General features: G+C 45.2%; 1 protein-coding gene across 2 annotated transcripts in view; it reads left to right on the top strand.

Annotated features, from left to right (window-relative positions):
- The window catches only part of GRIK1 (glutamate ionotropic receptor kainate type subunit 1), a 270,840-nt gene that overhangs the window by 158,426 nt on the left and 85,404 nt on the right, over positions 1-27,010 (top strand). For both annotated transcript variants that reach the window (XM_054973686.1, XM_054973687.1), the window contains exons 4-7: positions 6,651-6,832; positions 11,977-12,030; positions 14,675-14,848; positions 17,818-17,961. In XM_054973686.1, coding sequence (XP_054829661.1) covers positions 6,651-6,832; positions 11,977-12,030; positions 14,675-14,848; positions 17,818-17,961 — 554 coding nt within the window. The remainder of the gene's footprint in view (positions 1-6,650; positions 6,833-11,976; positions 12,031-14,674; positions 14,849-17,817; positions 17,962-27,010) is intronic.

The raw sequence follows: 27,010 nt of genomic DNA on the forward strand, positions 1-27,010 counted from the left end.
GTTTAAAAGGCCATTTCCCCGCCGCTCCGCTATTTAAATGGCCATTTCTCCACCACTCAGAGCAGTGGGGAAATGGCCATTTAAACTGTGGGTGGGGCTTGGCTGGCCGGCCAAGCCCCGCTGTTTAAATGATCAGCCGCTTGTTGAGGATTTCCTCGACAAGCAGCTGATCTGTGGGTTTAAATGCCCCTTTCCCTGTCGGGAGATCCCCGACAAGCAGCTGATCATTTAAACAGCAGGGCTGTTTAAATGGTTGCTCAGAGCAGCGGGGAAATGGCCACAGTTTGTGAATTTGCCCCAGTTTGTGGGAGTTCCTAGTTCCTGGTTCGTGAAAACACCACAAACCATGAACCGCATGGTTCGGTTTTTTTGTGGTTCGTGCCCATGTCTAGTAGTAACCCTTATATCCTTTCTGGAAAAATGTTCCAGAATAGAGAAGCAGCTACTAAATAAGACCATGTATAATGATTTTCCTGTAATGTATGAATTTGGATTTTATTTCTGCTTGCTAATGTGGATTTTTAAAAAGTTGTTGCCATGAGTTTAAATGTAGGCCCCTGAGGAAAGAAGGAGTGGGGCTGGGTGGGTGAATGGAGTCTGCTCTGATTGGACTGTAGCTGTACCCTAGGGGGCGGAATGAAACTCCTTTTTAGTCAGTGCTGAGGGAAAGTTTTCAGTCACCCTTCATATATCTTAGAGAGAGATTATTCTAGTCAAGCCTTCGTATATCTTAGAGAGAGGTTGTTCTAGTTAAGTCAGGCAACATGTGTGGAGCCTGAACAATATGTTTCTGAGAGAAAGTATTTATTCTGCTAATTTCAATGTTCCTAAGAGAGTCTCTGTGTTTCTCAGCTAAATCAGGCAAGCCATGTGGAAGCCTGACAGCCTAATTCTGCATAATTCAGGCACCTGGGGCACTCTGTGTATTTGCCCCAGGCAAACACAAAATTTGGAACTAAAGGGCCACTTTATTAATATAACATCAACTATTAAATACGGTAAGGGCCAACTAGTGGTACAGGTCAAGCCATGTGGTCACTCCTGGGCCACCGCCTTGACCTGTCTGGGTGACCCCCCACTGCCCCAGGTGGGAGCCATCCACGTAACAGCTTTACCCCGGCCAGCCAGGTGAAATGGTTCCCACCCTTCAAGCTCCTAAAGCCTCAGCTGTACAATATGAAGGAAGGACTTGCACATGGGATTTACTACAGGCAGTCACCAGGTGGTGGTAGCCTTCACAAGCATACCATCCACTCCCGGAAGACCCCTTTTCCCCACCAATGGGGAAGTGCCAAGGGGTGCTCACTGGCCCACTCTCTATCCCCAAACTCTCTCCTGCCACCACTGGGGCCAACCGCTGCTTAAGCCCAAGCACCGCACAGGTGGTTTAGTACCCGCTGGAGCCCTTGCCACTGGTCCAGGAGGATGTCATTGCCAGTCATCAACAGGTGAACCTCTGGCAAATCCAGCCCGTATCCTAAGATGAAGTAATTGGATAGGTGAACCCCCAGACCAAGAGCTTTCCTCATAAGTGAGACCTGGAGATTGTGACAAATGCTGATTTAAGATCCACGAAGGCAGTTGCCAGCATGCCTTCTCCAGAGCTCGTATATTTGTCTACCAAATACTGGAGTGTGTGGCAATGATCGATGGTACTTGCTCCTTTCCTAAAATCAGCCTATTCATTCCCCAGAATATTATTTCCTTCAACCCAGGATCTAAGTTTTTTTAAAAGCATTGTGGCATAGAGTTTTCTTATGGTGGATAACACTCTTACTGAACAATAATTCTCTGGGTCCATCAGATCCCCCTTTTTATAGATCTTAGAAAAGATATAAGGTCTTGGAGGGCCCAAGTGTCTTCTGACAGAGAGTTCCACTAGGTTGGGGCCAGGACAGAAAATGCTCTGGCCCTGGTTGAGGCCAGCCAAGCCTCTCTGGGCCAGGGACTTTCCAGGGTCTGAGGCACAGCCCCTGGCCTCGCTGGGAGGAAGCAATGGGAGGCAGCCAGGAGACAGCTGCCCTGCCGCCCCAGCCAGCAACCAGGGCCAGAACCTGCCTACACCAGGGGAAAAGGGCAAAGGTCCAAAACCTCAGAGGGCTAGAAGGGGCAGGGGGAGGCCAGCTAGTCCCTCCCTCCAGGGGGAGGATAGGGGGCTAAGCAGAGCAGAGGGAGAGGGCAAAGGCAGGGGGAATAGGGACCCAGCAGCTGCCCAAACAGAGCCCTTACCAGCCAAGGAGGAGAAGCAGCCACAACAGCTCAGAGCCACGCCCCAGCCTATACCTCAGCTAGAAGACAGTGACCTGGCTCAGGAGTTGCCAAGAGCAAAGCCCCTCCAGGTGGAGCTGCTGGAGGTACTCTGCTGGAAGAGCTAGGCAGCCAGCCAAGGGGCCACAGCTGTTGCTGACCTATGCAGCCAAACCAGCTACCCCAGCTGCAACGGCTTGAGGCAGCCCAGAACAATGCTGGGAGGCCAAGGAGGGGTGTGGCCTGGCGAGTGGAGCCTGCAAGGAGGGTGGGGCAGGGAGAAAAAGCCCTATAAAGGATGGCTCGGAAGAGCACTGGGGTGGTGGGTTTGAGTAGGAGTAATGGAGTGGAGCTGGAGTGAGAATGAAGGCAAGGAGGAGAGTGGATGGAGGAGGAGATGGTGGAGATCAAAGGGGGTGAATGGTGCAGGCTGAGCAGACCAGTGAGTGGATTGAGAGGGAGTCTGGGTGATGTATACCGCCCCTCCTTCTACAGAGCAGGGTCCTGGCACCCCTTTGATGTCAGGAGCAGACCGCCCGGCGCCCCGCCCAGTGGTGGCCGCTGCAAGCCCTGACAGGGACCACCAAGTAGGTGTTTACCTGCTGATCTAAGGGCTCTCTGGGGTACATACAGGGAGAGGCGTTCCCTCAGGTATGCTGGTCCCAGTCCGTTTAGAGCTTTATAGGTCAAGACCAAAACCTTGAACCTGATCCGAAACTCCACGGGGAGCCAATGTAGCTGCTGCAGAGTTGCTTCAGACGAAAGCAAAACCTGAGGTGGAGCACCCAATTGGCAAAGCCTTGCCTGTGTTGGATTGGCCCATGAATGAAAATCCCAAAGCAAAGAGTCCTCAGGCAGGGCCGGGAGGAGGCAGAATGCCAACCCAGCATTGCCATATGCCCTTCTGCACCACTGCACCCCACCAAAACTTGATGGACAGTCAACGAGTGTGTGCGTACAGAGCAAGACTGCCTTGGGCAGTTCCTATGCCAAACAGGCATCAATCTGCTGGGGATAATGTTCATGCCACCAAAGTGGACAGCACTTGCGCTACCCCACCAGATAGGCCCATATGCCTTACCGATGGGTACTAAGTCCTGGGATGTACTAGCCTAAACTTGTTAATAATATCATAACATTAAATTTTATATATATATATATATATATATATATATATATATATATATATATATATATATATATAAGGGTGCTTCAGGACAACTCACTGCCCACTGAGAGAGTTTTAAAAGTGTGCCGTCATCATCCTCATGGCAAATGCCCAGTGAGGTGAGAGGGGCTGAGGGAGCCCCAAAGAACTATGACTGCCCAAGGTCACCCAGCTGGCCCCACGTGGAGGAGTGGGGAATCTACCTGGCTCTCCAAATTAGAATCATGCCATTCTAAACCACAATACCAACTGGCGGTAAACTGGGCGTAATGTGCTAGGTAGCAAGGGAACTGGGATTAACCCACAAGGCCGCATGGCCAGACTTACTCCAGCTAGGGCTACATGGGCCTGCCCTCGGTGACCACCAGCTCCTTACTACAGATACCAGCCCAGCTTTCCCCAAACAAATTTGGTACCTGACAGTACATTCGCCCCGCAGCCCTACACACTAAGGTCTAGGATCCACTTCCCACACAACAACATAGCAATGCCCCCATCACCTCATTAACCAGTGGTTGTAGGTGCACCTCCACTGCTACCAGCCCAAGCTCTAACAACCAATCTCCTCCAGCCATATCCATATCATCTTCCCCCGTCACCTCACAAGAGGTGCCAGACTCATTGCCGCCGGGGGTGCTGGATGTCCACCTCGGCCGGATGGACCTGACTTCATCAATCAGGTCCACTGCCACCGTCCCAGGACTGGATTGCCCAGAATAGCCCATTTCAGCCACTGCCTATCACTTACAGTAATCTGGTAGAAAGGTCAAATAACATCTTAGCCTACAGCAGCCTGCAAGACAGCTTTGCATATGTATGCAGTCCTCCACAGAAGATTGCCCATGTGGCCTCCTCATTGGGTCCCTGGCCCTAATCAGGTACTCACTGCCCCTTCACAGGGTCTCCTGATTGTGTGGCACATATTTGCTCCCCCTTGGGTGGCTTTTGGGTTCTATGGTAGCCTTACGTCATGCCGTTACAGCAACGCACAAAGCCTGCCACCCAATAACTGTGATGATTGTCCCTTAATCAATTTGTTCAGTTTGTAAATTAAATGCCATTCACTGAAACCAGCCATTGCCACCAAGTGGTTCATGTCTGCTCGCCCTTTCTGCACATCTCTTTATTTGCACAGAAACCCAAATCCTGCAAAAGCGGATGCAATAACACCATATGTCCCCGGGTGGCTTAAGTGAGACAGCCTAATAGCTGTTTTTAGGCCTAAAAGGAAGCAAAATTGAGCAGGAAAAAGTGAGGATAGGGTTACGTATGAAGCAATTCACCCCTCAGATGGCAGCAAGCCACCTGAAGCCCCCAATAAGGCTGTAGCTGTTCTTTCTGAACTAACTCTCCCCAATAAGTGAAAACAGTATGCGTGGCCAGTGTATGGACTCCTACATAGGCCAGAGGCCTGCTACGGCTGGAACTCACGCTGCCCAGCTACAAGCCCTTAAAGAGCTTGCCAGGCCCTGTTGCTGTTGTCCCCACACAAAATTACCGCCTCCCATCAGATGGCGCCCACCAGATGCGTTCAGCAAAGGGGATGTGGTTTGCAAGGCCCTGAGTAGCCTCCCCATTAGCGCAGCCCTTATGCTGGGCTAACCTGCCATGGCCTGAAAGAAGCCTGCCCTGACGTCTGCTCCCCTATGCCCTGCACCCGACCTACATATGGGAAGGGGGATGCTGTGCAGAGAGGCCCACGAGGCACTTCACTGCTCTGCCGCCCACTGCTGCACGTTTGGCTTCCGGCGCAGTCGCCATACTGCCATGGCAACTTACCCCGCATCCCACAAACTGTGGGCCTGCAAGACAGAAATGCATCTATAGGTTGTCACTATCATGCCTAAAATATACCGTACACAGGAATGGTGAACTAGCTCTATTTTAAAGAGTAGTAGGAGACTTAGGAAATTGTTGTCTGTGATTCATATTTGAATTCTCTCTCATGTAAATGAGGGTATAGACAACTCTTCAAGTGTGCAGACTGCATGTGGATGATTCTAGCCATTAGGATTGTGATTTGTAGCCAGTTGCATTAAGAGGGAATAAAATTAGAGGAATCTCTATGAAAGTAAGCTCACAGGCCCTAAGAACACTTTCCTGATAGCCCTACTTAAGATTGTTCTGTGAGTTACAAATAGACATGGGCACAGAACAAAAAAAAATACGAACCATGGAACTGGACCAGTTACGAACCAGTTCATGGTTCATGGGGTTTAAATGCCCCTTTCTGGCCTTAACAGTGACAGGGGAAGGGACATTTAACAGTTTAAAGGACCCTTTCCTGCCTTGCAAGCCTCAGGTCCCTTTAAACTATCAGCTGGCAGGCAGTAGGGGGAGCATGGAGTTTGCCGCAGCAAGGCCCCCAAAGGGGCAGTTTAAATGGCCATTTCCTTGGGGAAATGGCCATTTAAACTGCCCCTGTAAATACAACCCAACTAACCAGCATGGAAAAAAGCTTCCACGAACCCTGGTTTGTGAACTCCGAATCAGCTTGGTTCGTGGTTTTTTGGGGGTCATATTTAGGTTCGTGCCCATCTCTAGTTACAAATCTAAGCCAAGTTTCAAGATTGTACTTTGTGTACAGATTACTATTTTGGAGCGCTTACCTATGGTGTTCAATATAATTACTTATAAAGTGCTTCAATTGATCAGCATTTTTTATTTTATGTAATATTCTATCTCCCTTTGCTCATCAATTTACCATAGTTAATGAATGATAACATAGGTAGTGAGTGGATACAGTGAAAAGGTAAAAAAAACCCTGAATTAGATGTCTGCCTATGATACTAAAAGCCATGCATCACAACAATATGAGTCTTCAGTAAAACACTGTAGATGTAATTTTCACAGCACTCTGTATTATGTCATATATTGGAAAATTTTGAGTGTATTTATTACAATGTGTACATGAAGTCATCTGACTAATTTTCAAAGATGTAAGCAGAGTGTTTGAGAAAAATTCTGTACTGGTAAATTTCTAAATGCGTATCATAAGTTGTATCTTTATAGTTTTGCATTTTTTATGGTTCTATATAATGTAACTGTAAAGGAAAAATAATTTATAAGCTCTGTCTATGAGAGATCTGGTAAACATATGCTAACATATTAACCCTTATGTGGAAGGGTAAATTTGAACTATATTGTGAAACAGGGAAACTAAATGACGATGCTAAATGACAGTATAAATTCATTGCATAGAACAATATTTGAATGATTGGATGTCATTTTATAGGTCTAATTCGCCTGCAAGAGCTCATCAAAGCCCCTTCTAGGTACAACATTAAAATCAAAATCCGCCAGTTGCCTGCTGGGAATAAAGATGCCCGGCCTTTACTCAAGGAGATGAAGAAGGGCAAAGAGTTCTATGTGATATTTGATTGCTCACATGAAACAGGAGCAGAAATCCTTAAACAGGTAAGAAGGAAGAAAATGCCTATTTATTTCTATCAAAGTTATCATGCCATCTGGTTTTCAGCTTCTGGGAAGCAATAAAATTACATTCAGGTGGATTAAATTTTGGCTCATTATCAGAGTGTTGAGCAGTTATTCTCACCACTGTGATTCTCTCTTAGCATATCTCAGACAAGAAAAATGTGTTTGAGTATCTCTGAAGAGCATGTTTAAAGGTTACAGCAACCATATGGAAGCTGCTCAGACTCAATGCCTTCCCCACGGCACCAGTCCATGTAGTGGACATAATGTTTAAAAGTGCCTTGGTACATGCATTGCACCAATTTATGCACCAACTGAATACCAGTACTATATATCCCTGGTAAAATAATACCATAAGAGGAATCTAGCAGATCTGGATTTCTGGCGCATCACTATGAACTACTGGTGTCACCAAGTGAAGGTTACTAAATGTGCAGGTGTCACCAAATGCAAGTGTTGCAAATGGGAACATAGAACTTAACAGGCCAAAACAGCTGGAAATCAGAATTGGCTGGACCACTTACCTGCTGAAATGTTTATGTTTATTATTAGACTTATATTCCACCCTCCCCACACGCAGGCTTAGGGTGGCTCACAACTAGACATGGGCTTGAACAGCATTACGAACAGAAAAAACCCACGAACAGCCCATTCATCTGTTCACGAACAAGCCATTCATGAGGCTCCATTCTAAACGAACAAGTGGTCGTTGTAAGCCTCATTCATTGCCTTCATCAGCCGCTTGTCAAGCCAGACGTCTGGGGCCTTTCAATCAATTGCCCTGGCAACTGCAGGGACTGAACTCTGAACTCCTTCTGGCTTTCCTTCTGGCTTTAACCCTTCAAAGTACTTCCAGCAGAGAGTTCTGTTTTTGCCACTGTGAAGAGAAAATGACAACAAAGGGGGAGACCCATGCATCATGCCTTTCCCGGGGTGCAATCTCTCTGAAACTTGGGGGGTCTTCAGAGGACAGTGGGGACTATGTCCCCTGCAAATTTGGTGGGTATTGGACATTGGGAAGGTCAGTTTGTAACCCCTCATAGTAGCTGCCTTCCAACAGGCTGTCCTGTTTTTGCCACTGTGAAGAGAAAACGACAGCAAAGGGGGGGACCCATGGATCTTGCCTTTTCCAGGGTACATTCTCAGTTTCAGAGAAACTGGGGGGGGGTCTTCGGAGGACAGTGAGGACTATCTCTCCTGCAAATTTGGTGGGTATTGGACATTGGGAAGGTCAGTTTGTAGGGTGTTTAAAGGGCCCTGCCCCTTGCACATGGCAGGAAAGGGCCCTTTAAACTATCAGCTGGCAGACAGCAGGGGGGAATTCCCCCTGCCACCTGCCAGCTGATAGTTTAAAGGGATCTTTAAAGGGCCATGGACAACGAACATGTTTGTGAACAGGGTCATGTTCGTTACTGTTCGTTGTTTGTTGTTCGTGGATGGCAACGAACAATGAACAGCTTGTTTGGGTTTTTTTCCATTGGTGCTCATGTCTATTCACAACAGGCATATAAATAAAAAAAATTAAAATTACATATTAAACCGATAAAAACCAATCAAATACTACATAAATAAGGTGCCAGTATATATACCAGTAGCTGTGAATAAACCATAAGATGCAGACAACAGAAGCTGGAGCTGGTCAAACTTGATGTATATCTGCCATCAGTCAGCAGCCCAGTTTTGGGATAAGCTGACTAATGTGTCATTCATACATTTCTCCAAAACATGAAGTAATTAAACATGAATGTATAAAATATACTAGCTAATGCTGAAAGAGGCAGAACCAGTTTTTTTTGGATGAGTGCTTCAACTAGCATGGGCTGTCTTGCTACAAGGATTTTATGAACAAATTCAGTCTAATGTGACAAATGCATAGGTAGAATACCATTCTTCTGCTTGTCCCTGTTCTAGAATTCTGTAGGGTTTAGGATTAAGGGAAAGGGAATTCAAGATCAAGGTGCTGCCCTGCGATGCCACTTTGCAAGCTCGTCCATCCCATTTTAGAATTTCTTTTCAGATTAGAAATTGAAAGGGTTTTTTTCCCCCAAATAAGACTCTTTATAATATAGAAAAATAGAGAGGAAACCAAGAAATTTAATAATCTTTTGAATTGGCTTCAGAAACTTAACTTGATAAAGAATACAACCTCCTTAGATTATACATGTATAATTTTTATGAGAGCACACAGGAGTTCTATATCACATAAACAAATGCTAGAAACTTAATAATCTAGATGACTACAGATATTGAGCCGTATAAATGTTATTCCATATCAGAGAAATACTGTATTTTCTTAGGGCCAAGCTACAAGTGACGAATGACACTTGAACGGCAAGTGGATTGAGTGGAGGGCAAGTGAACAGGGAGAAATACACTTGCCGTTCAAGTGTCATTTGTCACTTGTAGCTTGGCCCTCAGTCTCTAAATGAATCTGTGATTGTCATTACTAGTATCCTTTTTTCAGCAGATTCCCTCAGAGGGTGGAGCCTTGAAGCCTTGATCAGTGTCAGCCAAACTACAAGAGACAGCAGCCATGGGCCCATCCTGTGGCTGCTGATACCATTATAGAAGCATTTGTTGTTCTTTTAAAATTGCTGTGAGGCCCCAATCCAGAGTGTGCATGCGGTGTGGAAGCTCTGGGAGCTTCCCCCCACGGCCTTTGCCCAAACAGTCCTCCTTTGCTGTTTTGGCACCTGAAAAGGTATGAGGGGAGGTAAAAGAAGTGTTCCTGGCACTACTGCATCACACATGCTCTCCAAATTGGGTCCTTGCAGCAATTTTAAAAGAACTCCAAATGTTTCTATGGCATCATTGGCCACGGGATGGATCCATGACTGCTGTCACTTGTTTGGCTCTGATGCTTGGAGTTCATGTTTGGAGTTCATGCCCACGCCATTCATCTTTCCGCAGGACAAGGGGCGCGTGGGCAAGCCGGCCACCCCTTGTCCTGGGGAAAGGCAAAAGGCAGCGCAGGAGGCTGGGAGGCCGCCTGCACCATTCGGCTTTCCCCAGGACAAAGGGCGTGCAGGCAAGCCGGCTGCCCCTTGTCCTGGGGAAAGGCAAAAGGCAGCGTGGGAGGCTGGGAGGCCGCCTGCACCTTTCGTCTTTCCCCAGGACAAGGGGCACGTGGGCAAGCTGGCCGCCCCTTGTCCTGGGGAAAGGCAAAAGGCAGCGCAGGAGGCTGGGAGGCCGCCTGCACCGTTTGCCTTTCCCCAGGACAAGGGGCGCACGGGCATGCCGGCCACCCCTTGTCTTGCGGGGCAGGTGAATGGCGCGGGCAGCCACCGAGCCACTCACACTGCCACCAGCTCTGCATCGCACCGGGACAGCTGGCTTGCTGCGTGGGCGGGGGGGGCAACCCAGGAGTGCGCGCACGCACGCGTGCAGCAGCCTAACTACAGTTGCCCTGGGCATTGGCAACCGTAGATCTGGCCCTGGGAATGTCCCCTTCCTGAGGGGAGGCGGCTGGGTTAAAAACTCCCCCCCTCTACTCTAAGTGTGTGTGTGTGTGTGTGTGTGTGTGTGTGTGAATGTCCCTTCCCTCCCTGATGGGAGGCGGCTCATCGCCACCTCCCCCTTTCCGCCGGGCCTGGTGGCTGCTGCCACCAACCACCATTCCTATATCTCTAGAAACAGCGGGGCGCCCTCCCACTATGGCCTTCCCGATTCCGTATCGGAAATGGGACTTGATCGGTTAGAATCGGTGGCCTGGGTTTGGCAGCGGCTCGGATCCATGAACGGCTTAATCGGTATTTTTTCTTTATCGTGCCCATCTCTACTGATTACAATTGGTTACATGGGATGAGAGACCAGGGGGGAGGGAGGGGTTGAAAGAGGGACACTCTGGGAACTTGTCAGGGAGAGGACATGGAGGTTCCCTCATCCCAGCTGTCCCTTGGCCTGCTCCCCAGCCCGAGCACATCCCTCATCACCAGGTGCAGCTTGTGCACCATGCACACCAGGCCCGGAAGGGATGCCTCTTTCAGAGCTGCCAACATGTTGCTTCCCGCGTCCGTTACCATGAAGCCACAGAGAAACCCTTCCCCCGGATTTCCACTCCCTCAGTGCCACCTTTGCAGTGGTGGCGATGTTCTTCCCAGTATGGACCTCATCCATCCCCCGGGCCTGGAAAAGAACTTCCCTGTAGCATGGCACCTTTTTCCGGATGCCAGTTCTTGGCCTGGGGCAGCGGAGGTCCTCTGGTTGCCACAAGTGGGCAGTGATGGCAAGGTAGCCATGATGGCCGCCGCTCCAGAGGTTGGCCATGAAGTGTACTGTACTGCCTTTGGCAGCCAACAGCTCCCTGAGCACCATGTTTCACACAGATTGGTAGAGGGCAGGCAGGACTCGATGCCCAACGGTGCACCGTGACAGCATGGAGAACCATGGGGCAAAGTGCTGAAGCAGCCTTTGGAGCCCACACCCTCCACGACGGATAGGGGGAATCCTTGCAGGGCAATCGTCTCTGCCATAACACAAATGTCCGCCTCCTGAGCCCTTGACCTCACCCTTTTCAATGGCACTATCCCCGACCCCGATGGAACAACCACTCCAAGGGCGGCCTGTCTGACCATTCTGCTCCCACCAGCAGCATCGTCAGGGCAAGGCTTCTTGCATGGGGTGGTTTCTGGTGACCCTCTCACTGATCCCAGCTCAGAGGAGATGGTAGCCCTCTGTCTCCCCCGCCAGATGTTTTGCTGGCTGAGGACGGAGACCACAGGCTTGGGTGGTGCGTCTTCAGGTGCCTAGTCAAAGACAGGTGCTTCAAGTCATTGCCCCTGAGCACCAGGCCATCACAGACACGGCACTGCACCACACGGGGGTCATTCGGAAGGGCCAGAAAGTGCCTCCATACAGGAGCTGATACTTGCACAGTTCCTATGTGCGTAGGCTCTGGGCTTACAAACCACCAATTCTGTGTCAGCAAGGGGTGAGGCCAATGCACATGTTTCCTTTCTATATGTGCTGGTTTTGATGAACACATAGAATCACGTGTAGAGGACTTCAGAGCCAGTAAGCTGTATAGCTGCCTTGTATAGAGAATATGCTGGTGATTTCTCATGTCAAACATTCATCCCTTGTGTTGTGCTTCTCATTGACTTCCACCTTCTTTTCTTTCTCAACAGATTCTTTCCATGGGAATGATGACTGAATACTATCACTACTTTTTTACAACTCTGGTAAGACATTCTGATAAATTTGTGTCCATTACAGCAGAGCTGCTACAGACTTACGCCTCCCCCTGCTTTCTGTGCACCACCATTATTGATGAAAAATGCTCCTTAACTGCTAAGGATTACTATTACTACAGGAGCCATTGTCATTTATTTATTTAAAATTTCTATTCCGCCCTCCCCATGAGCAGGCTCAGGGCAGATAACATATTTTTTTGTGTAAAGGAACTGGCCTGGTATATCTGTTGCACACACCATCCCTTTTCCCATCTCACTCACCTTCATAAAATGTTCAAAGAATAGAAATTATATAACTCTGAGCCCATGTTTCAAAACCACTTCTAAGGATGAATTAAAAAAATGAAATGATGAATTAAAAAATATTATCCAAACCTATCAAAATGTTTTAGTGTTTGGCCGTAGTTAGTTCAGAACAGGAAAAATACTCTGTGTGAGCTTCTCAATAAGAGAGAATGATTCATGGTACTACTAGATATGTTCTCTCTAGTCTTCCTCTGGTTGTTGTAAAAGCTTGATTCAATTTAGTACTGTAAAATAATAATAATAACAATAATAACAACTGTACTTATACACTCTCTTCTAGACAGATAAGTGCCCCACTCAGAGCAGTGAACAGGTTCAATGTTACTATTATCCTTACTACAATTCAGCTGGGGAACTGGGCTAAGCTAAGCTCATAGCAGTAGTGGGATCTGAACCAGAAAAGTGCTGATTCACAGCCCAACCACTTAACCACTATGCTACAGCAGCAGCTTTAGACTTATTAGGGAAAGTCTCCAGGAGTGCATTTAACGTTGACCCTTATTTTTATCTTTGTTTTCCATATTCTAATTTGAAGGCAGTGGTACTTTAAAATGAAAGTAACGTCAGATCTTACAGAACACATGTCTGCCAGCCATGTATTAAGTTACATTTTGTATATGGTTACTGAACACAAGATTTTGACAAGCAAAGCTTTCAAAAGTACATTTGTTGCTGAATTATCAATCAACATTACTGATACAATTTTATTTTAAATAACCTGACTTACAGAAGTGAAGTGCTTGAGGATTGTTGTATTGCTCATGTGATTTGAAAAATGGAAAATAATTTTTCATCCCTCCATAAGAATAATCACAGGGAAAGTTGTAGATCTTTCAATATAAAGTGCTTTGAAGCTGATTAAAGCCATTACAAATGAATTAAACATTTTAACCGCTGTAACTTTTCTTTCTTTGCAAATGATTGGCTTGATAATGTCTGGATCCACCAAGGTTTTGTTTGGTATTTTAAAGAAGCAACTGCAGAATGGTGGACATTGTGGGGTTCTTAATAAATAACAATGATACTCAGGCATGATGGAGAATGTATTGTCGAAGGCTTTCACGGCCGGAGAACGATAGTTGTTGTAGGTTTTCCTTGAGACTCATTTTCCAAATCTGACAGCTGCCTCTTCTATTTTTCAATTTATGACAAGTTTTTTTGAAATGTGTTACAAAATGATATCACTAAAAGAATCCATTATATCTCTGCTTTGCAAACTTCAGATATCTAATATGAACCAAACCATTTCTTCATCAGCTTCACAAATATCAGAATCAGTGACAGCAAGTTACCAGAGCTGGCAAGGCAAGAGAAATATGGAGTTCATAAGTAGTAAAATGATTGTTTATCACATTGCTGAGAATTTTGTTTCCTAGGAATGGATAATATTCTTACAGATAGCTAGACAATTTTTCATGCCTTTTTTTTGGTCTTAACCAGAACATTTTTAGCAGGTTGACGTTAATCAACACTAGAAACTGCAATGGAATTTGCTTGTAAATGAATATGAGTATCTAATGTTTTATGTTCCAGCAAATTAGATATGAGATATCTAATAAATCCTGCCTAGCACATGATTAACTCAGATTTTACGGTTAATGTAGTTTCTGTTCCTAGTGGGTAAAAGATATATTTTCATAATATCTAGTTTTTTAAAAAAATTACAGAGATATAAAAATTAAGGTTCATATTTAGCCACATGTTTCAGCCATAAGCAGACATTATGCTGGTGGGGACAAAACTCGGTAATACACTTCATGTGTCCAGTTCTCCTAGCTCCTCAGGTAACAGTATAAGAAAATCTAAGTGGGCCAAAGAAAAGTTCAAAACCAAAATCCATGTAATAATCTTTATCAAAAGGACACAAACATCCACACCAAGGAAAAATCTCTACTTTGAGACCACATGCAATGACTTTGAAATCCATTAGCCGGGCCTGCAAGACAGAGATGTTCGACCAGGCATTTGGTGGGGGCTAGGCTGTCCTCTTGCCGGCCATACCACTGAAGACGGTCCACCACCCATGCAGGAGCTCATAAAGTGTGGCACATTCTTATATCCGCCATCTGAGAAATTTTATTGCACATGGATAATGTTTTTAAATGTTTATTTGTTTTTATGGTTTTAAACTGTATGTTATAAATTGTATGTTGTTACACTGCCCTGAGCCCATCTGATGGGGAGGGCGGTCTAGAAATGTAATAAATAAATAAATAAATAAATTACTAAACTGGGCTATTACTAAGGCTGACTATCACTATAAGGTTTTTTTAAAATCATTAATATAATTTCTCTCTTTCTAAAAAATAAAAATTTGGTGACACAGGATTTGTTTGCACTTGACCTGGAACCCTATAGATATAGTGGAGTTAATATGACTGGATTCCGCCTACTCAACATTGACAATCCACAAGTGGCATCAGTTATTGAGAAGTGGTCCATGGAACGGCTGCAGGCACCACCCAAGCCAGAGACTGGTCTCCTAGATGGCATGATGACTGTAAGTTAAAAAAAAAAAGAAGCAAAAACAAAAACATATTATTGGCTTAAACCAAAAAGGAGTTTAACAACAGCAACAACATTAAATTTATATACCACCCTTCAGGACAACTTAACACCCACTAAGAGCAGTTTACAAAGTGTATTACTAATTTATATTAGTTTCAGGAAAGTAAATTATGGATTTTGTTGTTGAAGAAAAGTGATAGATATGCTGGGTGCAGATTTATATCATAACTCACAATCAATGCTGCTTCAGGATATGATAAGCAAGCACTTACTACACACAGCCCATTGTGTTTCAGCAAGATATATACATAAGAAGAGCAATCAGAGATTGCCACCTTAAGCTTGTATGGTCTATATGATGTCTTTTAAGGCTGCCACTACCATGCAGAAATCAAAGAGTGTTGTCGTCATGTAAAAAAGCCTTCACATCTTTGACCGCTCATTGTCTGAGTACATACCACATTTCAGTATGAACAGAGCCACCTCAATATTTGGCTTGCCACAAGGCAATATCCACTACAGACCTAAGGTAGCCACTAATAAAATTTGGGTCTGTGGGAATTGGTAGTTCTGTCAAAATGGACAAATGGTCTGAATTTATGGGCAGACCTACTAAATTCTTTTGCCAAATCCACCGATTCTGTTGCATGGGCCATCCTAGTTGGGACAGCATTACTTCTATATTCCTCTGAACTGCATCTGCTCACTGTTACTGATGCCATATAAATGTTGTGAAAGAATAAGAGTAGCCGTGCATTAGATACAGATAAGGCAAAGCCTCCAACAACACAGTTTTGATGCGGTATAAAAAATGAAGTGTCCCTATGTCTGTGGGACAAAAGTGTTAGAATCTAGCAAGTGGCTGCCTATTATCAGGGCTTTAGTTTTGCACTGGATAATTTCTTTCAAATATATGGTCTAATATAAGCCAATATGTTGGATAGTCCATTGGCAATGTACCTTATTTCAGCTCAGCAATCCCTTGTATGGCAGTAAGATCTATCATTAGTGCCAGTTAAAAGATGACACAAAGAAGGGCATAAAAGGTAGGTAAATGTAGGACCAGAAATGGTGACCACTAGCTACAGTCAGTACAGGAACGGCAAGGGGAAAACAAGCTGGCATGGCTGCCAAACTTTTCATTAGGATGGTATAATATCTAAGGTCTTCTCTTAAACGCAATGGGTGGTATTACTATTGAGCCAATGAACTTACATTCAGAATCAACATGCTGAGTCCTATTAATCTCTTCTACCAACAGCAAAGTTGTTGGTACCAGGAGCCTTGCTCTGGCAAGAGCCTTGATCTGGAAACACTCTGTGCAGTTCCAGCGGCTGTGAGGTGCTGGCAACCAGCCCAGTGGTGTGGTGCTGGACACTGGGCCAGGCCCAGTTGCACAGTGAGAACCTGCAGGGGACACATCACATTCCCCTGTATCACTTTATTTCCTGTTTTCCTCCACTTGGTAAAATCATAGAGTTTACGGCAATTTCTAGAGCTACTGCCTTTGCTTTGAGGTTTTCCCTGGAAGTATTATCATCATGCTTGTGAGGCTGGTGAGTTTTTAATCCCCCCCCTCCCTGTTGCTGCTTGGAGCAGCAGAGGGCAATGGTACTTCAGGGCAGGGGATTCCCTGCGCTGACCAGAGGTTTGACATCCCTATTAAGTTTTAACCCCATCTTTCTCCACAGTGGGGACTCAAAGTGGCTTACAGCATTCTCCTCTTCTCCATTTTATTCTCTAAACAACCCTGTGAGGTAGATTAGGCTGAGAATGTGTGACTGGCTCAAGTTCACCTAATGAGTTTCCATGGCAGAATGGAAATTCAAACCTGGGTTTCCCAGATCCTAGTATGTAACTCTAACCACTACATCGCAGTTGCTTTCATGGAGTGGCTGTTGTTGAACAGTAGCAAGCATCTGGGCCTTGGTGAGTCATGAAAGTCAGGTAGCAGCAAGTCGCCCAGTGGTTGCAACCAGGACTGGCCCCATGATTCCTCCCTCAAAGACCCAAACAGCCCTGGAAGGAGCCCTACCCTGTCCCCCTACCTATAACTGACAGAAACCAAGTCTGGAAGTCTGGCAGTACCATTGTGGCTGCCTAGCAATAGCCACCGAGGATATTAGTTTCTTAATGCTACGAGCACTACTTCTGTTGTTTTAGAGCTTTTAAACAAGAGTACTTTTTAAAGATTTCAGGTTTTTCTGCAAGCCTCGGGCTTTTCTGTGGTTTGTTGAAAGATTTTTTTTGCCTGTCCATGGCTCCAGTTTCTAGATTTAAGTATCCATAGTTGGGGCCATGTTGAGAATTAGATAAACTGATGAGGATCAAAATCAAATGGTTGTGTGGATCAATTAGAACAAGAGTCACAAATTTTGTAAAATTCATATTGTACTTCCTGTTCATTTTATTGTTCCTTCTAACCATAAGTAACACTTTTAATTTGTTCTTTCACAGAATGATCTCAGATCTGCACTACTTTAACATTAGTTGATAATTCAGGTCACATAGGATTTCAAAAACCTTTTCAATACATTTCCCTAGGTGAATGAAACAGCCAGAGAATTAAGTCTCCTGATCTCCCAAAAGATTAACAGTTTTTAAGTCTAAAACAGGTTAGCATGGCAGTTTACACAAGCTTTTTAGTATGTCATTAATGTTGTTTTCCATATTTTTCCTGGTATGCAAGATACTTCTGAATAATTATGATGTTTTATCATAAGTAATAGTGTGCTTTATTACAAGGATGATTATATGCAGTGTCATTTTAAATTGTTGTCAAATGGCCAGATCCTAACGTTTGCTGCTTCAGAAAACAAATACCTAAAATTAGGCACATGGTTACTTCATCATATAAGTTAGTCTATTGCAGTGTCACAAACCTTGAATAAAGGGACAGTATTTTAAAGGAAGAAAAGGACCAAAGAAGTTTGCTAAAAAACCGTTTTTTTCTCCCCATAGACAGAAGCAGCTCTGATGTATGATGCAGTTTACATGGTAGCAGTGGCTTCCCAGCGTGCTTCCCAAATGACTGTCAGCTCCCTGCAGTGTCACAGGCATAAGCCATGGCGTTTTGGACCCAGATTTATGAATCTGATAAAAGAGGCAAGTGTGGACCATTTGCTTGCACCCCAGAATGATGCATTCTTTACTATTTAATGCACTTTGTCCTCTACTACACATTGCTCAGTGTCAGGTTTAATGTTCAGGTATCTGCTGTCAGGTTATTCAGTTTCACTTACTGAAAGCTTTTCATATACAGATGAGTTAGGATAGAACTGATCCAAGACATGCCTCTCAATTTCCATTCAGCCCCCTTCCCTACTTATCCCTCTTCCCCATTAGACCCCCCCCCCCCAATATTTGGCAGTAATAATAATAATGTGATAATGGAGAAAGACTTTAAAACATGTCCGAACAGTTTCCATCCGTATTGCATCATTGCCTTTCAGCTTAAGTGGTTTTGACAGAATGCCTTAACATAATGATCAAAAGCAACACAGCATTTTCAGTCAATCAGTTTTAATATGTGAAGCTGCTATACAATTCACCTTTGTCAGATACTGCTTGATTCTCTTCAATGGGGTGGGAGGAGATGAGATCTAATTACTGATAGTTTCACAGCTAATTTCTTTTATGGTCTATAAAAGACTGATTTAAAAACATCATGTTCCTATCTTTCTAAGGGTATTTTTGTACTTAGCAAAAAAGAAAAAGGTGGTTTCCCATAATGGATAGAAAACTGTAGCCTTTCTAAATGTATGGGTGAAATGAATGTCTACAAAACGTGTGCATGCTCTTGCTTTGATGCTATACAAAGAACAGTATAATGCAAAGGAACCCAACAGTGGTACTGTTCTGAACCCTTAGAATAAACAGAAACACATGGTTACATGGGGAATCTGTGGCTGGATTTTCTGGCTTTTGTTTTAAGGTGAACTACAGATGCAGGGGGCTACTCGTTTATTCACACCAGTAAACTAGGATGTATTTAAGTTTTCTTCCACATGACATTTTCCCATTCAAAATACCACTCCCTTCTGCTGTGTGCTCCACAACGGAAAATAAGTTTTCTCTTAGGTCAAACAGCAGCTAGGGCTGAAGAAAAAGGTAAGACTTAAATATGCAGCTTGCTGCACATTTCACTAAGCCCTCTCCAAAGTATCAGGAAATCTAATCATAGATCTACATTGTATAGTTTGGCTCTTAGTTACAGGATTGGACTACTGTTTAGATATTCCATTGCAAAATCAGAAGTGCACATCCCTCATACATAGGCTTGCACCTTTTTCTTTCAGGACTTCTGTGTCTTTAAAAAGCCACAACAGGCGAAAATCAACAGGTGAAGTCCCTGCACGCCAATAAGAACTTTGGCAGTTGAATTTTTGCATGTTGCACAGCTGTTTAAAGAGAGCCCTCATGGAATAAAAAGGAGTTGGCCCAATTTTCAAGACAGTTGCAAAGGCAATTTTTACCCTAGGAAACAAGAAACTCTGTGGAAGTTTAAAACACTGTAGGAAATTAACTAGTTTTAATGAGAGGAAAGGAATATAGTTGGAGCTACATGTTAAAAACAACGATATTCATTCTTTAGTTATGGATACTAAAATTTCAATTATGTATTAATATGGCTATACCCTTGTTCATGGGGCAGTAGTACTGGGAGAGATGGTAACGTGAGTTATAGTCTACTTTGGTTTTCTTTGTACATAAATTTATTTAGAACAGGGAGATTTAGCTGCTGTGGTTCCTAGTTTTTTTTTCTTTTTTTCCTTTTTTTAAAAAAACCCAAATTTCTGAGGGAATAATAGCAAGATTAGAGTTCAGTGGCATCTTAGAGACCAACAAGATTAGGTGCCACTGGATTCCGATCCTACTGTTCCACTGCAGACCAACACGACTACCTACTTAAGAGAATAATGTTAATCATACCCATCTGAAACAGTTATTCCATTTCCTGCAAAATGAGTAGCAAACAGTAAAATACATTTGTGCAGCATTCTTTTAAGAGGCTATGTACAGTTTTACATAGATGATAAAATGTGAGTATCAGTTTAAGTTTAGCAAGTTCTTTTATATATTTCTCATACTAAAGGAATTTTATTTTTATCTACTTTGGTGGTTTTGTGTTAATACGTGGTTTAGGGTTTTGTTAGTGAGCTGTGAAACACTCAGTGCTACCTGATTTTATGGGTTGTTTTTATGCTGTGGTTATATGATTTCATTGCATCGTTTTATTTTGTGAAGCATATTGAGCAGTCTCTATAGGAGTAGTGTAAAAAAATCAACATAATTGAATAAATACTAACTTCTGCCAGACTTCAGTCTTCTGGAATATTAAAAATGTTAAAGAAGAAAATCTTGAATTGCTCTCCTTTCTCTTGATTAAAAGAAAAATTATAAATAGTTTAAATTTGAATGCAGCATCTTGCCGTATGCCTTGAACATACAGAGGAAGTGTGGCACTATTCAAAGACACACAAAATGCGAAATATTCAAGGATAAGCAAGCACAAATGTCAGTAACATAAATAATAAATAACATAAATAATAAAATAATAATAAATAATAATAAAGTATTTTGACACTCCGAACTGAGTAGGGGGGGATCCCCTTCCACTGTCCCCTGCCACAACTCAAGTGGCTGGTGGAGAGAAACAGGGGAAATGGGGGGGAGGCATGCCAGGATACAGGCCGGGGATATGGGCATGCACATGCCCCAGTCTACAGATGTTATTTCTGGTGCAACCCAGAAGCAATGGGTTGCACGAGGGCTGATTCAATAAAAATCAGCCACAAAAAGCTATGTTTGGGAATGATTTTTACTGAATTGTCCCTAGTAGACATGGACATGAACCAGAAAAAAAACGTACCATGGGGTTTCCACGAACCATGAACTGGCATGGAACTGGCCCAGTTACGAACCAGTCCAGCAGGGAAAGGGGCATTTAATCATTTAAAGGGCCCTTTCCTGCTGCTTGCAAGGGGCAAGACCCTTTAAACTATCAGCTGGCAGGCGGGGGAACCCTCCCTGCCACCTGCCAGCTGATAGTTTAAAGGGACCTGCTGCTTGCAAGCAACAGGGCCCTTTAAACTCCCCAAACCCCAGCACCTACCCCCAGCCCCCAGACCTCACACCCCAGCCCCTCACACCCCCAAGCCCCAGTCCCCCACTTACCTTCCCTCTGATGCTGGGGGTGGTGGAGGCACCCTTCGCTGCCCTGCAGGCCCATGCAGCAGAGGAGAAGGCCAAAAATACCCTTTCTGCCCTTCAAATAGCAGCTGCAGCTGCCATTTGAGAGGCAGGAGGGCCCTTTTCTGCTTCCCCCACTGCCGCACGGGCCTACAGGGCAGCGGAGGAGGCCTCCACCACCCCAGCATCAGATGGAAGGTAAGTGGGGGGCTGGGGCTTGGGAGGGGGTGAGGGGCTGGGGTTGGGGGCTGGGGGGTGGGCCGTTTAAAGGGCCCTGCTGATTGCAAGCAGCAGGTCCCTTTAAACTTTCAGCTGGCAGTCGGTGAGGGGGGATCCCCCCCTGCCGCCTGCCAGCTGATAGTTTAAAGGGACCTGCTGCTTGCAAGTGGCAGGAAAAGTTTAAATGGCCATTTCCCCCAGGGAAATGGCCATTTAAACTGGCCCTTTAATACGAACCAAACGAACCAGTAGTCCAGTTCATGGAAGTTCATGGAAACGAGCTTCCACAAACCTTGGTTTGCGAACCTCAGACCAGGCTGGTTCATGGGTTTTTTTGGTTCGTATTTAGGTTTGTGCTCACCTCTAGTCCCTAATACTACCCACCACTTCTGGGTTGAACCAGAAATGACATCAGACAACTGGAATGTGTTGGTTGTTGTGGGTTTTCCGGGCTGTATTGCCGTGGTCTTGGCATTGTAGTTCCTGACGTTTTGCCAGCAGCTGTGGCTGGCATCTTCAGAGGTGTAACACAACAACCATCATTCTCCAGCTGTGAAAGCCTTCGACAATACAACTGGAATGTGTGTTGGAGCACATGCTTTGCACACATGCACATGAGTACACATTGCACCCTGTCTCCCTTCCCTCCTTATTTAGGTTATTACTGAATTGTTATTACTGAAATATCTAGGATACGTTCAGTATTTGCAGGAGGAATAAAGTAACCTAATGAATTAAGTAACCTAATGAAAATTCATACACTGTATTTTATTTGAAAAAATAACAAACGTATTCAGAAGATTTTTTATTTTTGCTGATAGCCCATCTCTTTTTAAAAGAACCAGTGCAATATCTTATTTTAATTGTTGCATAGCAAAATTAATTATTTTTGCATTATATCCTAAAATAATTTGCCTTAGTTCAATGTACAAATAAAAACAGGTTGCTGCATGTGAAATTCTTCTGCCATAGGAGAAAAAGTGCTGTAGGTTTCACTTCTATTTATCCTGCATCTTGTTTACACAGCTTAACAGATGACTTGCACTGCTAGATGCTAACCCTTCTCTGTTTGAGACAGCAGTAGCTGACCAGTTCTTCTTGGAAAACACTAGCGCTCTAGACTCTTTCCAATCTGGATTCAGACCAGGGCATGGGACAGAGACATCACTAGTAGCATTAGTGGATGATATATATCCACTATATATATATATGATACATACAAAGGCCATGCCTCTTTATTACCCTTCCTAGATCTGTTTGTAGCCTTTGACACAGTGGATCATGCCATCCTGTTGAGGTGTCTAGACTCTAGAGACAGAAGTTGGCATCAAAGGATATGCTTTGGACTGGTTTAAATTGTTTCTCATGGGATGGACCCAAAGGGTTGCTGTTGGAGATCAGCTGTCTCTAGAATGGGAGCTATCATGCAGGGTTCCATAGGGCATAATCTTATCTTCCATGTTCTTCAACCTCTATGTAAAGCCTTTAGGAGAACTCATTGGCAGCTATGGAGTTGAATGTCACCAATATGCAGATGTCACCCAACTCTATCTCGCTACCCAGGTCCCCTCAGGATGTAGTAGAAATCTTGGGTTGCTGCCTGACAGCTGTAGTGAAATGGCTAAAAATGAACAAATTGAAATTGATCCCAGACAAGACAGAAGTGATTCTTGTTGGGAAAGCAGAGATCTTGAAGGACATTGTACTCCCCACTTTCGATGGAGTTCATCTAGCCCTTGCAGATGCGGTTAAGAGCCTAGGGGTTATATTGGATCCAGTGCTACTAATAGAACAAGTTAAGGCAGCTGCAAAAAACACCTTTTACAACTTCCCTGTAGCCTGGAAGATGGCTTCTTATCTCGACATGGCCGACCTGGCTACCTGGATCCATGTTATGGTAACATCAAGACTTGACTACTGTAATGCACTATACATCCAAATTAACTAGGAGACTCCAATTGGTGCAAAACGCTGTGGCTTGCCTGCTATCAGGAGCGAGCAGGAACATGAACATTGCTCCCATTCTGCAGTCACTCCATTGGCTACCTATCATCTACTGTGCTCATTTCAAGGTACTGGTTATCACATACAAAGCTCTTGGCCTGGCATACCTATGGGATCACCTCCCTCCCTATGTTCCTCCACGGCAGCTTTGCTCATCTGAACAGGGTTCCACCATGCACATGGGCAAAATCAACAGCAGCCCATACTTGAGCTTTCTCTGTGGTGGCCCGTGGCCTGTGAAACTACCTGCCTGAGGAGATCAAGAGTAGACATGGGCATGAATGGGAAAAAAACCCCGAACACGCTGTTCATTGCCATCCACGAACAATGAACATTGATGAACATGACCTGTTCACAAACATGTTTGTTGTCCATTGTTCATGGCCCTTTAATGACCCCTTTAAACTATCAGCTGGCAGGTGTCAGTGGGGGGATTCCTCCCTGCCACCTGCTAGCAGATAGTTTAAAGGGCCCTGTCCTGCCACTTGTAAGTGGCAGGGCCTTTTAAACAACCTCCAGCCCCCAGCCACCACCACCCTGCCCACCCCAGTGCCGCCAGGCTGCTGCTTCCCAGAGTGAGATGGGCAGGGAGATTCTCCCCATCCCTCTCGCACTGGGAGAGCCAGCACCAGGCTGCTGCACCCAGTGCAAGAGGGGCTGGGAGAATCTCCTCATCCCTCTTACACCTGGACAGTGGTGGTGCCACCAGGCTGCTGCACCTGGTGTGTGAGGGGCAGCAAGAATCTCCTCGTCCCTCTCACACCAGAACAATGGGCGCCAATGGGTTGTTGCACCCAGTGCGAGAGGTGTGAGGAAAATCTCCCTGTCCCTCTCACACTGGGACAACAGCGGTACTGCCGGGTTGCTGCACCCGGTGCCAGAGGGGCAGGGAGAATCTCCCCGTCCCTCTCGCACCGAGACAGTGGTGGTGGTGCCAGGCTGTGGCACCCGGTGCCAGAGGGGCGGGGAGAATCTCCATGGGATCCGTGGGTCCCTCCCTTTCCTGTCATTTTCTTTTGACAGTGGAAAAAACTGGACTGTCTATGGAAGCTGCTTTGAGGGGTTAAAGCCAGAAGGAAAGCCAAAAGGAGTTCAGACAGAGTTCAGACAGTCCATGCCTCTGTTTCCAGGGGAATTGATTGAAAGGCGCCAGACTGCCTGGCTTGACAAATGACTGATGAATGCCACAAACGAGGCTTGCAAAGACTACTTGTTTGTTTGAAATGGGGCCTCACAAACAGCTTGTTCACGAACAGTCAATCGTGGGTTTTTTCAGTTTGTAATGCTGTTCGTGCCCACATCTAGTCAAGAAAGCCCCCACTCGCCTAGTTTTCCGCAAACAAAGCAAAACCGAATTATTCAAAAAGGCTTTTGTATTGCCGGGGGGGGGGGGGTTCTCAAATGCTTCGCTAATGAGTTAAGTCAATAGACTTCACCACTATGTTGTCTTACCTCTTAAATATTTGCTCCTATAAGTTACTTGTGCTTCATGTGGTCTAATGTCAGCCCTAGAATTGCTTATGTTCTGTTTCAACATTTCTTCAACTCTGTATGGATTCTTACTAATGCTATGTCTTTGTGAATTGTGTTTATTTACCCTATGGCATCGTTTATGGAAATGTCCCTGATATTGACTATACTAATCTCACACTGTGTAATCTGCCTTGAGTCTCAGTGAGAAAGGTAGACTATAAATGACATAAATAATAAATAAATAATAATATTTCCATTTATACCCTAACCTGCATAGCATAAGCATTTGAGGCATCCTAGGTCTCAAAAGCTAGAAGAGTTCCCTCCCTCTTCAAACCCACAAGTGCACACCTGAATGGACGTAGGTTGCTTGCTGGCCTTTCCTTGCATTGTGAATAAAAGCGGACAAAAGGGATTGGCAAGATAATGCTGACAGCACCATGCCATCTGCCTCTCCCTCCCACAACCATCTTGGTGCAAAGCAAGCCTTTTGTGAATTGGAGCCCCTCAATGCCAATGCCATTGCTCAGGAAACGCTGAAGAAAAAATGCACTCATGCACAAAACACACATTCCCCTTCCTACCAATGGAGTTACGCTACATTAGGACTCAGTCTCTCTCCTTGAGATCCAATTAGTTGGTTAATATTAAGGAAAACAGTAAAAGATGCTGCCACCTGCTGCTGCCAACCCAGTGTCTGCCTGCAAGGTTGCACTGGTTCAGTAAGAACCGAATTGAAACGCACAATTTTCTCATGGGCGGGGGGAGTCAATACAGTTTTGTTTCCTGAATTTGCTTCACCATTCCAGAAGCCACTTTAATGAACCAAACCAGCGATTCCAGAGTGTATTTCTGGCTCGTTTGTTTCACTTTGCACACCCCCTAGTTGTTATACTGCAATCTACAACTGATTGAACCATAACAGTCAATTCAACCTACACAGGTGGTAAATGAAAATGAGGTAGCTGAAGTGATAAGTTATATGGCAATTGATTATAATGCAAGAACTATTTGTACCTTAGGACACATTTGCAATTGCATAGGGAGGAGAAAGTTGTACAGAAGTAGGACGGAACATAAGAACATAACATCCTTGCTGGTTCTAATCAGTGGTATATCTAGTCTAGCATTCTGTTTCATGCAGTGGCCATATCAGTTGAGGGCCAAACAAACAGGGTGTCCGGCAACGCCGGCCTTTTGTCCACCCTCACCACCAGCCCTGCAGCAGCAGGCACCCCCTTTAGGCCCTGCAGCACAGCCTCTGGCAGTACCTCAGTTGCAGGAGTCCCTACAGGCCTCCAGGCCTCTCCCACCCTTAGGCCAGTTGCAGCCGACGCCCAGGCACAACTCTGGGGAACAGCCTGCAGCCACTCAGCAGACTCACCTGTCTCCTGCAGTTGCCCAGATGGCTCCACTTCATCCAGGCTCACAGGAGGTTGCCATCAGCACAAGTCAGGCAGGCGCAGGCCCCAAGATGCCAAGGGAGCCACTGGGGAAGGTTCAGAAGCAGCAGGGGCGAGCCAGGCAGAGAGCAGACCAAATGCCACACCCTAGGTGGGGATGGAGTGGGTGGGGCCAGGAGACTACAGAGTCTACCCAGCCCTCCTATCAGATAGGCTGGGAGCAGGGCCAGTCAGGGAGACGGGGTGACGATTGGGGCCAGAGCCAGGGAGGTGGGGCCAGGGGAGGCCTTTAAATTCAGGTTCCTGTGAAGGCCGAGGAGGATTCTGGAGGGAGAGACAGCTGGACCACGCTGCTACTCCCAGGGCAGGAGAAGGAACAAGGTGGTGCAACCCCCTTCCCTGCCCATCTGAGGCCGGAGGACATCTGCCTGGAGAGCTGGTAGGATGGCAGGCCATCAGGAGAGGGCGCCAGTGAGGGAGGATCCTCACACAGGGCATAGTGGTCAGGACCTTCCCCTGATGGTGCTTTCTAGCGCTGGTATTTAGAGGTTTGTATATGGAAGTCCCATGGCTAGTAGCCATTGATGGACCTAACTTCTGTGAACCTCTTTTAAAGTTATCTATGCTTGAGGACATCACACATGAACTCACAAGGTTGCCTTTTAAATAAAATAAATAAATTTATTTTATTTTAAATAAAATAAATGCCAGCCCTATCCAGTTAATGTTAACATATATAAATGTTTAAAGTGTAATTTAACACAATATAAAAATGTGTGCACGGGTTTGGTTTGCCTTATTTTTGAAAGCATTGGACTCTAGGATGTGGTTGATAGAGCGCGTAGGGCTACACTTGCAATGTA

Source organism: Eublepharis macularius, chromosome 3 (genome assembly GCF_028583425.1).
Source record: "Eublepharis macularius isolate TG4126 chromosome 3, MPM_Emac_v1.0, whole genome shotgun sequence".
Taxonomy (NCBI): domain Eukaryota; kingdom Metazoa; phylum Chordata; class Lepidosauria; order Squamata; family Eublepharidae; genus Eublepharis; species Eublepharis macularius.